Source organism: Sardina pilchardus, chromosome 21, assembly GCF_963854185.1.
Source record: "Sardina pilchardus chromosome 21, fSarPil1.1, whole genome shotgun sequence".
Classification (NCBI taxonomy): Eukaryota; Metazoa; Chordata; class Actinopteri; order Clupeiformes; family Clupeidae; genus Sardina; species Sardina pilchardus.
This window is the reverse complement of record NC_085014.1, coordinates 30584964-30599182: the sequence shown is the minus strand read 5'-3', so window position 1 is coordinate 30599182 and position 14219 is coordinate 30584964. Positions and strand designations below refer to the sequence as shown.

Below are 14219 nucleotides of genomic sequence, written 5' to 3'. Positions count from 1 at the left end.
GAAGCCAGTTTATTAAAAAAAAAAAAAAAGTCATTTTGTTGACATAAGAGATGAATAGTATTTTACACAGGGAATTATGGATATCTTGTTATATTTGTTATATTCAGTAAATCAGAAAATACTAACAGCCTTTAAAAAAATCTATATTCGCCATGTTTTGTGGAATAAAATGTCACATAAATCAGGCTAACAATGATGTATTAGCAAACCTCTCTGTAAAAATCTTCTAAACATGACTAATCATGACTGAATAAGAGAATACGACTGAAAAGTTTTGTGTATGTACAGTGGGGAGAACATGTATTTGATACCATGCTAAAGTTGCCTAAAAAGTGGAATATAAAATCATCATTTGACAATTGATCTTAATGCCTTAATTAAAAAAATAAGTATAAATCAAACCGCTAAGGACACCAATTTTCTTTGTGATTGAAGAATTTATCGTAAATAGATTAAATGTTCTTCCTTAAATGCTAGGGGGAAGGAAGTATTTGACCCCCTAAGTAACCCTATGGGAATTTAACACATAGGGTTAACATAGGGGCAGGCAGATTTTTATTTTTAAAGGCCAGCTATTTCATGGATCCAGGATATTATGCATCCTGATAAAGTTCCCTTGGCCTTTGGAATTAAAATAGCCCCACATCATCACATACATGTACCCTTCACCATAGCTAGAGATTGGCATGGTACTTTTTCCAGTAGGCCTATTAGCTTGTTTGATTTGCATTGATCTCAATTAGCATCAAACAGGCTAATAGGCCTACTGTAAAAAGCACCATGCCAATGCCTACCTCATGATATAATAATGGCAAGTTAGATTGTCCACGATAATGGTAGGATCACAAGACAATGACGGCAGCAATGACTTACTGTAAGTGTAACCAGGAATGATAAACAGTTCAGTTCTGGCCTGAAAATGCTACTTTCGTTAGACAATACTATGCTAAACACATTTGTTACGTATCACTCCATTGTTAGAGAATAGTCTTTTGGATCTTTAGCCATTTGAACGTTTGAAATACCACAATCAGAACTCTGTAGGAAACTGTTTGACTGATAACCCTTGTAGAGTAGAGTAATTCGTAGAGTTCATTTAAAGATTTCATCTAGGGCTGTCAAATTAACTGATTAATTTTGATTAATTAATTTTAGAAAAATCAACTGATTAAAAAAAATAACGCAGATTAATAGATTGTGACCTTTGAACTCTAAGGTACCAAATCAATGCAAAGAAACAATGTTGACATTGAGGCCCCGAGGCACTTTTGAATTTATTTACTCAGCATATTAGGTCATACTAGAGATTGTTATGGCCATTATAATCTTTTATTTTTTGAACTTTAATGTCACTAATGCCGATTATTCAATCATTCATTTGAATTGACATATCTAAAATGCATTAACAGCAAAGATTCTACTTGTGATAAGTTTAGATTAATTAATCACAGAGTATGTAATTAATTAGATTACAAAATGTAATCGATTGACAGCCCTAATTTCATCATAATTTCCTTTTTCTTTTATTCAAATATTGGTGGTGTATTCAAACAATTGTACACAGCCAGGACCATGGAAGGCCTCTCAAGCCACAGCACCTACTTGCTCCAGCAGCTGCAGGAACAGCGAATCCAGGGCATGCTCTGTGACTGCATGCTTGTTGTCAAGGGTGTGTGCTTCAAAGCCCATAAGAATGTCCTGGCTGCCTTCAGCTCATATTTCAGGTAAGATAATAGTTCAGATCTTTTCTTGTGTGTACATTTGTCTGTACTTTTCAGATTTCATACAAAAGTCTAACCAGAGTACTACACTGATCTAATGACAAAGGGCGCGTTTCCCAGATTCGTTAAGAAGCTCTTAGCGCTAAGATCTTCTTAGGGGCACTCTTAAGAACGCTGTGAAAGAAGAACGTGTCTCCCAGAGTCGCTCTTATCTTAAGAAGATCTTTCACTAAGAAGGAAACGTAAGATCGAGCTGTCCCACTCTTAACAGCCTTCTTAGCAATCAAATGCTCAGTGATCTTGACCAGCCAGACCTGCCGCTAGGGGCGTCTATAGATGTCTAGGCTACTGTGATCAAGCTGCATCAGGGAAATGTATATCCTCCACTTTTTGAAATAATAAAACAATGTTCAATGTCGAAATGCACTCAAAGCTGTGGACCACTGGCGCAAGAAACATAGACTAATAGTAGAGAAGAAAAAAACCCTGTTATTTAATTTTTTCCACACATCTGCAGGGACGTGCTCAGGAATATTGAGGGGCAGTTGCTCAAACCTGAAAAAAGGGCAACCCCCCCCCCCCCCCCCCTCCTAAAAAAAAAAAAAAAAAAAAAAAGAAAACACGGGTTAAATGAAGGACTGAGAATAACAGGGTCTTTATTAAAATATATGTACACAAAGAAATAAAACACTGATATACAGCACTCAATCATCTTAACTACTACTACTAATAATACAGAAAAACATGACTTCAATCATGAGTATCCCTACATCAATATCCTATCAAGTAAATATATAAATACTAAACATGCAAAGCTTCAAAGGAGAAGCCGCCTATCAGGGGCCATTTCAACAAAAATCTTCAGAACCTCTTTCTTGTCGATTCCTATGTCCTTCTCTATGGCCAGCAGGAGGAGCTCAGACACACTGTAACAAAATATTAGTTGACTCAACTTAAAAACACGTGTAACTTGGTTGCCTTGAATTTTTGAGTTAATTGAAAATAATACATTAAGTTAACTAAACGAGGCAATTAAGTTGTGTCAACTTGAGATGACTAGTTGATCTGACAAATAAGACCGGTTCCATCAACTAAGGAGTTATTGTTAACACAACATTCTATTTAGTGGATCCAACTCAAATTATGCGTCATATCAACTAACCTATTTGAGTTGAGTCAACTCAAGTTGTCATTGACTTAACGACGTTATGAAGTGGTGTTGACTTGTATTTTGAATTTGTATTGACCAAACTTTTTAGTTATATCAACTTTATAAAGCTTGTTGTATTAACTTTTCCACAAAAGTAACCTGGTTGCCTTGAAAATGTAAGTTTTCCTAACTTTTCCTGAAGTTAACATGACAAATTCCCTTTGCTATACATCATTTTAACTAAACTGCTTGTAATAACAGACACAAATATGCAAACATGATGTATAAGTAAAGAAGACAACATTTAGATTGATATGTGCAACTTTTATTATACATATATTTTTTTTAAAAGATTAAGAGGGGAAAATATACATTCCCTCCAACAATAAACAATACAAAAACATTAATGAAAAAACGAATCTCAGGACTCCAACCCCGACTTCCAACACACAGAGACATCATTTTAACAAAACAGAGTGAGTGAGTGTGTGTGTGCAAGTGCATGCTTGAGTGTGAGTGTGCATTAGTACATTAGTACAGCATTAGTTTTAGTGTGCAGAACATAGAAAAGACTTCAATCTCAGGGCTCAAACCCACTCCAGTGTGAGTGCACACTTCCCTCACATCACATCAGCTGTTTGTATGTGAGTGTGTGGGTGTGTGAGTGCAAATGAGTGTGTGTGCATGTGTGTGAGTGAGTGTGTGCATAGGTGAGATCAAGTGAGTGCGTGTGTGCAAGTGAGTGGATGAGTGAGTGTGAGCGATTGCGAGTGTGTGTGTGAGTTCAAGAGAGTGCATGAATGAATGTGTATGAGTGCCTGAGTGAATGAGTGTGTGTGAGTGCATGAGAGCAAGTGAGTGACTGTGTGCGCGTGTGAGTGAGTGAGTGAGTGAGTGAGTGAGTGAGTGAGTGAGTGAATGACCGTGAGTGAGTGTGAGTGTGAGTGAGTGAGTGAGTGAGTGAGTGAGTGAGTGAGTGAGTGAGTGAGTGAGTGAGTGAGTGAATGACCGTGAGTGAGTGTGAGTGTGTGTGAGTGAACCTGAGAACACTTTCCCTCGAACACACACACAAACATCAGTTTCACAAAACATTTCCAACAATGCAGTTGACTGGTGAGCACATCAGATTCCATTATGATTGCATAGCACAAGAACGATAAGTAACAATAAGTAACAATACTAATGTGAGTGAGTGAGTGTGTGTGTGTGTGTGAATGAGTGAGTGAGTGTGTGTGTATGTGTGAATGAGTGAGTGAGTGTGTGAGTGTGTGTGTGTGTGAGAGAGTGAGAGAGAGTGCATGTGAGTAACACTTTCCCTTGAACACGATAAGTAACAATAAGGTATTAGTGCTAGTGTACAGAACATAGAAAAGACTTAAAAAAACAATCTCAGAGCTCAACCCCACTCCAGTGTGAGTGCACACTTCCCCCACATCACATCAGCTGTTTGTATGTGAGTGTGTGGGTGTGTGAGTGTGAGTGTGCGAGAGTTAGTGTGTGCGTAGGTGAGATCAAGTGAGTGTGTGAGTGCGTGTGTGCAAGTGAGTGGATGAGTGAGTGTGAGCGATTGCGAGTGTGTGTGTGAGTTCAAGAGAGTGCGTGAGTGAATGTGTATGAGTGCCTGAGTGAATGAGTGTGTGTGAGTGCATGAGAGCAAGTGAGTGACTGTGTGCGCGTGTGAGTGAGTGAATGAGCGTGAGTGAGTGTGAGTTTCACAAAACATTTCCAACAATGCAGTTGACTGGTGAGCACATCAGATTCCATTATGATTGCATAGCACAAGAACGATAAGTAACAATAAGTAACAATACTAATGTGAGTGAGTGAGTGAGTGTGTGTCTGTGTATGTGTGAATGAGTGAGTGAGTGTGAGAGTGAGTGTGTGTGTAGGTGAGATCAAGTGAGTGTGCATGAGTGCGTTGAGTGCATGAGTGAGTGCAAGTGAGTGAGTGTGTGAGAGTTTAAGTGAGTTTGCGAATGAGTGTCTGTGTGAGTGTGAGTGTGTGTGTGTGTGTGAGAGAGAGAGAGTGAGTGAGTAACACTTTCCCTTGAACACAATAAGTAACAATAAGGTATTAGTGCTAGTGTACAGAACATAGAAAAGACTTAGAAAAACAATCTCAGAGCTCAACCCCACTCCAATGTGAGTGCACACTTCCCTCACATCACATCAGCTGTTTGTATGTGAGTGTGTGGGTGTGTGAGAGTTAGTGTGTGCGTAGGTGAGATCAAGTGAGTGTATGAGTGTATGAGTGTGTGTGTGTGTGTGTGTGTGCGCGAGTATGTGTGTGTGAGTGCAAGTGAGTGATTGTGAGTTGAGTGCGTGAGAGCAAGTGAGTGAGTGTGCGTGCGTGTAAGTGCGAGAGTGCTTGTGAGTGAGCCTAAGAACACTTTCCCTTGAACAGACACACAAACATCAGTTTCATAAAATATTTCCAACAATGTGAGTGTGTATGAGTGTGTGTGTGTGTGTGTGTGTGTGTGTGTGTGTGCGCGAGTATGTGTGTGTGAGTGCAAGTGAGTGATTGCGAGTTGAGTGCGTGAGAGCAAGTGAGTGAGTGTGCGTCCGTGTGAGTGCGAGAGTGCTTGTGAGTGAGCCTTAGAACACTTTCCCTTGAACAGACACACAAACATCAGTTTCATAAAACATTTCCAACAATGTGAGTGTGTATGAGTGTGTGTGAGTGCGTGTGTGTGTGTGCGTGAGTGATTGTGTGTGTAAGTTCAAGAGAGTGAGTGAGTGAGTGAGTGAGTGAGTGAGTGAGTGCAAAAACCTCAGTATCTCAGAACTCAAACCCACTCTGCACTCATTCTTAGGGTCTTAGGGTGTTTTACACAGGAGTCTGTTCCGGAGTCCATGTACTTTTGGTGAGCACGCGTCTCCTCCTATGTTCAAGATCACCTTTTGGATTACCTCGAAGGTATACTTCAGGTCCTTTGGATAGTCTATGTTAAGGGCGTACAGCAGACCAATTAGAAGGGCAGAGGCGTTGGGGACATCGTTCAGTTCATGAAGAACTATTTCCTCTTCCAACACCAGCGCAACATCAATGACCTCCTTTGGGAGAAGGTTCGCAGAATTCTCCTCTGTGACCACCAGGATCCCGATGTTCATCCCTTTGAGCATCTCAGCTTCTTCATCAGTCGGCTAACGAGATTTAAAAAAAAAAAAAACAGACCACAAAAAAAAAAAACAACAGATCACAAAGCAGCATTGGTTCCTCAAGAATTCTTGGCAGATTAATTAAGCAATATAGCACGAGTGGGAGTGGGTTGTTGCTGGATATTCCCACGGGTGTTGTTCGGCCGTAGCCTCGAGGCCGGAGGCCTCGAGGCTACGGCCGAACAACACCCGTGGGAATATGGCCATTTGGCCATTTGGCTATGGCCAAAAGCCAGAGATAGAACTAACGACTGGCCAAAAGCCAGTCGTTAGTTCTATCTCTCCCGTTGTCAAGCAATGTAGCCTAATAAACGTTAGCTCGCATTGCGTCTGGTTAGGACATGCTTTTAGCTTTGAAACATCACTATTTTACTTAGCCTACATGCCATCCAACTAGCTAATATCCACCTCCGTCATATTATATGTTCTGAGCGTCTGTATTTCAGCTTGGATGCAACGTGACAGTTCGTTTTACACTTCACAACTTGACATTGTATCGCGGAGTGATTTATTATTAGCTGTGAAAAGTCCGAGTGGATTATCGTGGGATATATCAACTCATGGAACGTCTCTCGGCCAATCAGAAACAAAGAAACACCTTCATAGAACCCAATTGTTGTATAATGATGCATATCATCTATGGGTAATCAAGAGACTTATATTACAGTCTCATATCTGCTGTCTCTAAATAACGAAAATATTTAAAAATGATAGTAACTAGTTCCTAGTTTCGATTTAACTAGTTTCGACGACACATCTTTGCATAACCTACACATCAATGTCCATTTGAGTGAGTGAGTGAATGAGTGTCTGTATTGAACTAGTTTCTACAACTCATGAGTTGCACAACTTATTCATGGGTTTCATCAGGTGCCTTACCACAGGTGTACAATCAAGCATCCTAGATTATGAATGCAGACTGCATGATGCTTGATTAATACACCTGTGGCAAGGAACCTGATTAAACCCATGAATACATCAATATCCATATATAAAAAGAAAAAATACAAATAATATACAGTAGATGCTTCACATACATCACAGGTCTTGTAAAACTTTGAGGGCTCCTCTTTAAGGAAGTAAGGCAGGCCAAGAAGGACAACTGCTGTCTTCTGCTGGTTCGAAATCTGTAAAAAATGACAGACCAAAGGGATTTCTTAAGGGATATTCCATCATTTGGGTTGAATTACTAATTTTCCACCTCCCCACAAGTTTAACAATTGATCTTTACCCTTCTCCTAGTCATCCAGCCGTTCTGAGTTCGGCAATACCACTTTTAGCTCCAGATCATCCAGACCACTAGCATCTCGCCTGCTAGCATCACACTTAAAAGTGACTAAGATTTGCAGTAATTTCTCCATTCTCCCATAGTCCGGCAGCCTAATGCCATAATTTTAGGTCAACCTGGTTTTGTCGGTTAAAGTTTTTTTTTTTTCAGAATCTAGTAGACATGGGGTACCTCTAAGGCTGTGTTTAGACTACAGATCGGATATGCTCAATTCCGATTTTGTGCTCATATCCGATTTTTTTGATTGCATGTTTAGATCTACTTTCGCCAGTGACCCAAATCCGATCATGTGTGTTTACATTTGCCAGACACTTGAAATGGCCCGCATGCGCATGGGCTAAACGTTTCTTGTAGGGGAGAACCAGCAAATCGTAACATTTTTTTATTTTTTCAGTTCAAACTAGCTTTACTCAAAGACGATAGACTTGAGAGCAGTGAAACTTGACCAGAACAGCGTCATACATCTCTACTCCATGAAAGTTGAAACAGAATGTAACAAATATGTTGCAGTTTGTTAATAACTTCAGTGACATAGGCTACTTGTTCCAACCTACGCAGCCATAAAAAAAGTGCGGTATGCAGTTGTAACAGTATAGCGTCATGGTTGTAACAGTGCTAAAATCGTGAATCCTATAACATATTTTAACACAAAACACTACTGGCTTAAACAATTAACATCTGTTTTCATATATAATCAACAAAAAAGGTCGAAATGTATGACCCAGGCGCGTAGGAACCGGGGGGGGGGGTCGGGACACCTGCAATGTTGGTAACCCCTATCTGGTTACCTGGATTTAATATAGCAAGTCCACACTTTGTTCATCCTATATTATATGCTTTTAAAATTAAATATGTAACAATTTGCCTCTTATTATAATCAAGAGTAGGCCTACACACTGTCACGACGCACATAGGTTACAGGCGGATATGAGCAACCGCATTGAAGGCCTCGGTTGACTTAAGATAATCGGGCAGAATGATTACAAACTACGTCAAACATACAACAATCTAACAAATGAATAAACACAAATGAATTATGAATATATTCCTATAGGCCTACACACTGTAATGTGTCACAAATTAAGCAATGAGTTCGTGGCCACCTAGCGCGCAACTTACGCGCTGAGGGTGAAGGCTACTAATAACATAAAGCTTCGTAAAGCACAAACAAACAAAGTTCAGTGTCCATAAGTCCAAACAATAAGCATAAGAAGTCCAAAACGTCAACGAGATCTCCCAGACACGAAAAACAATGCTTATCTCAGTTTGTTGAGTAGTCGTTCCAACACTGATGTGCGCAATCTCAGTTTTCGCGTTCGTTAGCTGTAATCCAATGAGAAAAATCCACAAGGAAGGGGTCACGGCAATGCAGCATACAGTAATCTCCTAACCACGTAACTTTGTTGAGTTGTCTGCATACAGGTAACAATAGCCACAGCTCCCCGTGCCTCCATTTAAACTTATGGCAAACCCATTCATTCGTGCCCGAAACGCGCGTCCATCTGTCAGCTGACATAAGATTTACTTAGACGGCATATGAAAAGTCAAGAAGAAGAAACATATTTTCATTTAAGCAACGTTTATGCAACCATGTAAAAAGGTGATTTTTGCAACCTTTACCAACGTGCTGCGGGGAAGCATTGGGGGAGTCAGTTTATCCTACAGACTGTGTGCGTTTTCAGGGAAGAAATGTGTTCTGAATATGTGCAGATGTTCAGTTCCAAAAATAGGTGATCAAAGAAGAAGACTGAAATACATATCTTCAAAGCGGCATCTTACAGAGCACCATTAAAACTTCAACAATAGGTTTTTGTGTCTTGCGTGACTTATAATTCGCCCCCTTTATTTATTAATATATAAAAAAATCGTTGCGCGCGCGACACACCACATTCTTGTCCCCCCCAATGCTAACTACGTTCCTACGCGCCTGATTAAAGCTAGTTGTATGAGTGATTAGCCATTGCAGACCATACGGTAGCCTATTATGCTAGCTCACAATAACCTTTAAATAGGCTTATTTTGGTCATATCGACTTGATAAAACCTGTTAATATAGTTGATGAACTGCTTATTTCTTACATGTCTGAAGCAATTGGTCCAACACTGATATTTGAAGTTGCTGTGTTAACTTTCTTTGGGTGTGATCGCGGCACATAAAAATAATCCATAACTCGCAATCATAATTGCTCGTGCATGCGCTATCAAATCAGTTCATTTTGCCAGAGACGGGTGTTACAACTAACTCTATTACTGTCTATGCAATAACCCGCACAGGTCTAGGTCATGTTTTTTATTTTCATTTAATTGCATTTGCTGTGACTATACAAATCAAATGGCACTCATGTTAACTTGAAACAGATCGAGGGACTGACGAAATGAATGACATGTGATTGAAGTCTACACATTCAAATTTCACGAAGCAAAGTTAAACAAACAGAACTGCAGTTGCAGTTTTAAAAATAGGCTAATAGCCTACAAATCGCGATGCTTGAATTTGGCACTTTTTTGCTTAATATCTCTGGTTGTAGGCTATTTACAGTAGACCATTCATATTTGGATGGCTATAGGCCTACGATTGTAGATAATTAGGTAGGCTACAAATGTTTTATTCTCAAAACATGGTCTACGGAAACGTAATAGTCTATCAAAGTATCAATAGGGCAACTTTTAACACGCTCCGCCAGCGCGCCCACTTGGAATTGTAACCTAACGTCACCAGGCGCAAAATTGTCACAGATGAATGACGTGTGGGACGCATTGCACTGGAATATCCGATTTGTCTGTTTAGACTGTAGACACATGCACACAAATCCGATCCATATCTGATTTAAAACCACATACGAAAGGGGCCTGTATCCGATCTGAGGAGATCGGAATTCATGTGTTTTTTTTCTGTTTACGCTGTCGTGGCCAGTGATGGGCAGTAACGCGTTAGAAGTAACGCGTTACTGTAATCCAATTACTTTTTTCAAGTAACGAGTAAAGTAAGGGATTACAATGGCAAAATCACTAATTAGATTACCATTACTTTAGGCTGCGTTACTGCGTTACTAAACTGCGATTTTAATTGCTTTGTGAGACTGTCTGGTGACAATCAGTATAATGTCCAACGCATTGCGAGAGATGTAAACAACAGACGAGACAACAGAGTGCGGGAGAGAGCATGACCATGCTGCATTTAATAGCCTACGTGAGTTGGGGTTTTCCTAAACTTTTCCCATAGTTCGGGACTTGGACTTCTTTTGCTTATCTTTACTTCACTTTTATTGTTCTTTCTACTTTCATTTCATTCGATGACTTATGCTTTCACTCTGGACTGATGCTTCAGCTCAAATGTCTTTTCAAAATCGAAATTGGGGTCGTTGACGTTCGAACTTGTTTTCGGTGGACATAATTAAGTTTGTACCGTCGGAGTCTTTGCGAGACAATGAGCAAAATGTCCGTAAATAATAGAGCCTGTATCATCTGCGTTCTCTGTAGTCGCTTTCAGACATAACCCCTGCGGTAGCCTATGAGGTTTGCCAGACGGAGGTCCGACTCTTCGGTTAATTATAGGCTACAGAATCTATGTATGTTTGATTGAGGGGTGGCGCAGAATGCGGCCGCTGTCACAGGACTTACTGTTTTTATTTTACCAACGACAGCGCACCCATATTGTTGCAACAATGCAGCATGTATTCTGTTACATCCACAGCATCGATGAAAGATTGGAGCGTGACATGCAGGTTAACTGCGCAACGTTTAATTGAAACTCATCAGTGACGCTCTCACATAATCTGAACGAATTCACGTTCTTTATTTACAAATGTCTTGCATGCAGTTCATAGTTCACAGAACTCGTTTATGCACAACACTGCATTTGATTCTATTTTATATGATGGAATATGCAGAAAGAATGAAATTAGGCTGTAAGGTGTATTGCTTTATAGCATATTCAGGTTGTGTAGCCTTAAGGCACGTTTAGACTTGCTGCAGACAACGCGTTCGTGTACGCATCATGGCTGCCTCGCGTATTTTGCGGTCGTTTGGTGCGTCGGTCGTGCACGTCGTCGCAAGCGAACACGACGCGTCCGCGAGATGCAATACTGACAAGAAAGTAGGGGGCGATCATTGCCAAAAGAAAGTGACTGCAAGATGCATTATCGACATCAAAGCTGGGGGCAATCATGAGAGTAAACAATGGCACATGGCCACATCCACATCTGATATTAGGCTACTAGTCTCCCCCTGGTGAAGACCTCCAGTAAGGTGCGTAATGCTGCAGCGAGTCTGTACACAGGACACAGTAGGTCGCACACGGGCGCATACGCTTACGCTTGGTCTAACGGCAAGTATAATCCCAGCCTTAGTGTGTTTTTGAAAAGTAACTAAGTAAAGTAATTGTAAAGTAACTAATTACTTTTGGGGGAAAGTAATCAGTAAAGTAACAGGATTACTTTCTTGGACAAGTAATCAGTAATCAGTAACTAATTACTTTTTCCAAGTAACTTGACCAACACTGGTCGTGGCACAGATCGGATGCGTGCCACATGAGAGCAAAAAATCGGATCTGGGTCACTTCAAACTTGCAGTCTAAACGAAGCCTAAGATTTAGGAGGGTGCCCAGTGATATCCCTTGGACAACTTCGTATATTAAGCCTTTCTTTTCCAATGTGTTGAATATAAGGCGGAGATACTACAGGTGAATAGGGTAAAACATTAACAAGCAGATATCACTATGGAACTCAGTTGATTCAGAAAACCAGTTGATTTCTTAGATCAATATGAAAAATAAATGTATTACAAGTTTTCTGTAATTTAATGTTTGAGTTGGCTATGCAAATTAGGCATGATGTAATTAAATATGCGCTGATTTGCATAAACTCAAAGGTAAAATCTGAACATTTTATAAAGCTAGTTTCATTTTTGTTTTCTTTTCATTTTGTTGACATAAGAGATAAAGTACATTACAGAGGGAACTAGAAAACGTAATTTCGAGGAAATTACCAGTGCATGCAAAAGCAAGACATAAGAAACAAACTTTAATTTACAAACAGTTGTGGACAGAGGAAGGTGAGGGAAGGGTGGGGGGGGGGGGGGGGAGCCGGTGGTCGCCATGTTATTACAGCTAAGGTTTGTTTACATTCACATTTAACGAACTGCATGTCGCACACTGAAACAAGTTAGTATCAACCAGTGGCATTTTCTCCCGGGAGCTAAGGCCCTATCTTGTCCGACAATCACTATTGTAAATACAGGACTGTTTTGTGCATTCTTTCTTTGTGTGGAGATGTGTGAGGGAGGGAGAGAGAGAGACAGTGCGTGTGTGTTGCAGTTACCAATGACCCTCGTCCAGTCTGTTATGTGTTTTACATGGTCTGTAGGTTAGAGTAGGGATAATCAACGACGCGCCGTGCGTTTATAGGAAAATAATGCACGTTCGAAGTGGTAATAAGGACCCGACGCCGCAGACGGAGGGGACTTTACACTTCGATAAGTGAACAACAAACAACAAACAACTAAATACGTATTCGTCACTTGGCTTCCTCGGAAATGTCCCTTACGCCTCGTCACTGGTATTAACATAGCATTAACAAGTTGACCATGTTCGATTCCACTTATGCATGTGAGAAATCCTAGTCTACTATTCAGTTCAGAGGAGAGCTGAATTTAGTCAAATTGTGTTCGCTCTCGAAAGCTTTGCCCGCGGACATGCGATTGATCTTGCAAACGCAACACGCATGCCAGAAATCTCTATCACATATTAAAAAATATAAAGACAAACTTGCGCTCACGAAGCAGACGATTAAAGCCTCAATGCTTGCATAAAACGTCACCTCACTGAATATGAGCCAAGGCCATCAGCAAGTCCATGCAGCACTAGAATGGGCCTGATGTTGAGTTTCGCAAATTACATGTCAAAGATATGTGTTGATAACTTTATTGTTACTTTGAGGCTACCAAAGGACGCTGTTGTTCTATTCCTTTCGATTATCCTTTTAATTGTTTCCGCGTGTTAGCCGTGGTAGACTACTGGTAGTTCATGTCCAAAATGGCACTTACTTTTGCTCTGACGTCACGTGGGATGGGTCAATAGGGACACATGTTAGGGACAGAGGTGGAAAAGTCCAACCAACCAGCTGATTCTAATTAGTACAACTCTTCAGCCAGGCAGAGCAGCTAATTGGTGAGATCACCTGTGTTTAAGTGCACAGATAGAACCAATACATGATTGGACTTTCACTCTCTGAAGCTTGACTTTTCCACCTCTGAGTGTGCGTGTGTGCGTGTGTGTGAGTGGATGTAAGTGGATGTAAGGAGCATGGCTTTCTATGATGCAGTGAAAAGGGGGAGTTAGGTTAAGGTGAGAATGTTGTGGAGTGCATGGAGAAGTGTGGTATATATGAAGTGCTGCAGTCAGGTGTGTGTGTGTGTGTGTGTGTGTGGATGAGTGAATGGGTAGACAGAGAGAGCTGAGCAGAGAGCAGCATAATGCAGGTTCAATTTAACTGGCTGTCAATTAAACTTGATAGGGCCTTGAGCCGCTGGCTCTTGACACAGGTGCAAATCAGCTTAATCAGCAGTGCAGTGCGATAGACCTCTGAAGTTCGCCTACAAAAAAGCTTGCCATATATAGGCAGTTGGCTTCAATTAACTCCCGGATCTCCTTATATGGGCAAAGAGGGCAGCTTCAGAGGTCTATGAAAAGTCAATGGGGAAAAATATTTTGCTAATATCTCAAAAAGTATCAAGTTCACAGAACTGAAATATACATACACTTAGTCTTATTTTCAGGACCTACGTAACACAGTTTGAACCAAGTTTCTACGTTAAACGGTTGAAGCTGAATTTGACCTGGTTAGGAGAATAATAATAAGAAGCAGCCCAGGAAGAACAGAACAGTGCATTTGCATGCACTG

General features: G+C 40.6%; 1 protein-coding gene across 4 annotated transcripts in view; it reads left to right on the top strand.

Moving 5' to 3' along the window:
• The window catches only part of zbtb49 (zinc finger and BTB domain containing 49), a 93114-nt gene that overhangs the window by 3339 nt on the left and 75556 nt on the right, over nucleotides 1–14219 (top strand). For all 4 annotated transcript variants that reach the window (XM_062525155.1, XM_062525156.1, XM_062525157.1 and 1 more), the window contains exon 2: nucleotides 1565–1724. In XM_062525155.1, coding sequence (XP_062381139.1) covers nucleotides 1565–1724 — 160 coding nt within the window. The remainder of the gene's footprint in view (nucleotides 1–1564; nucleotides 1725–14219) is intronic.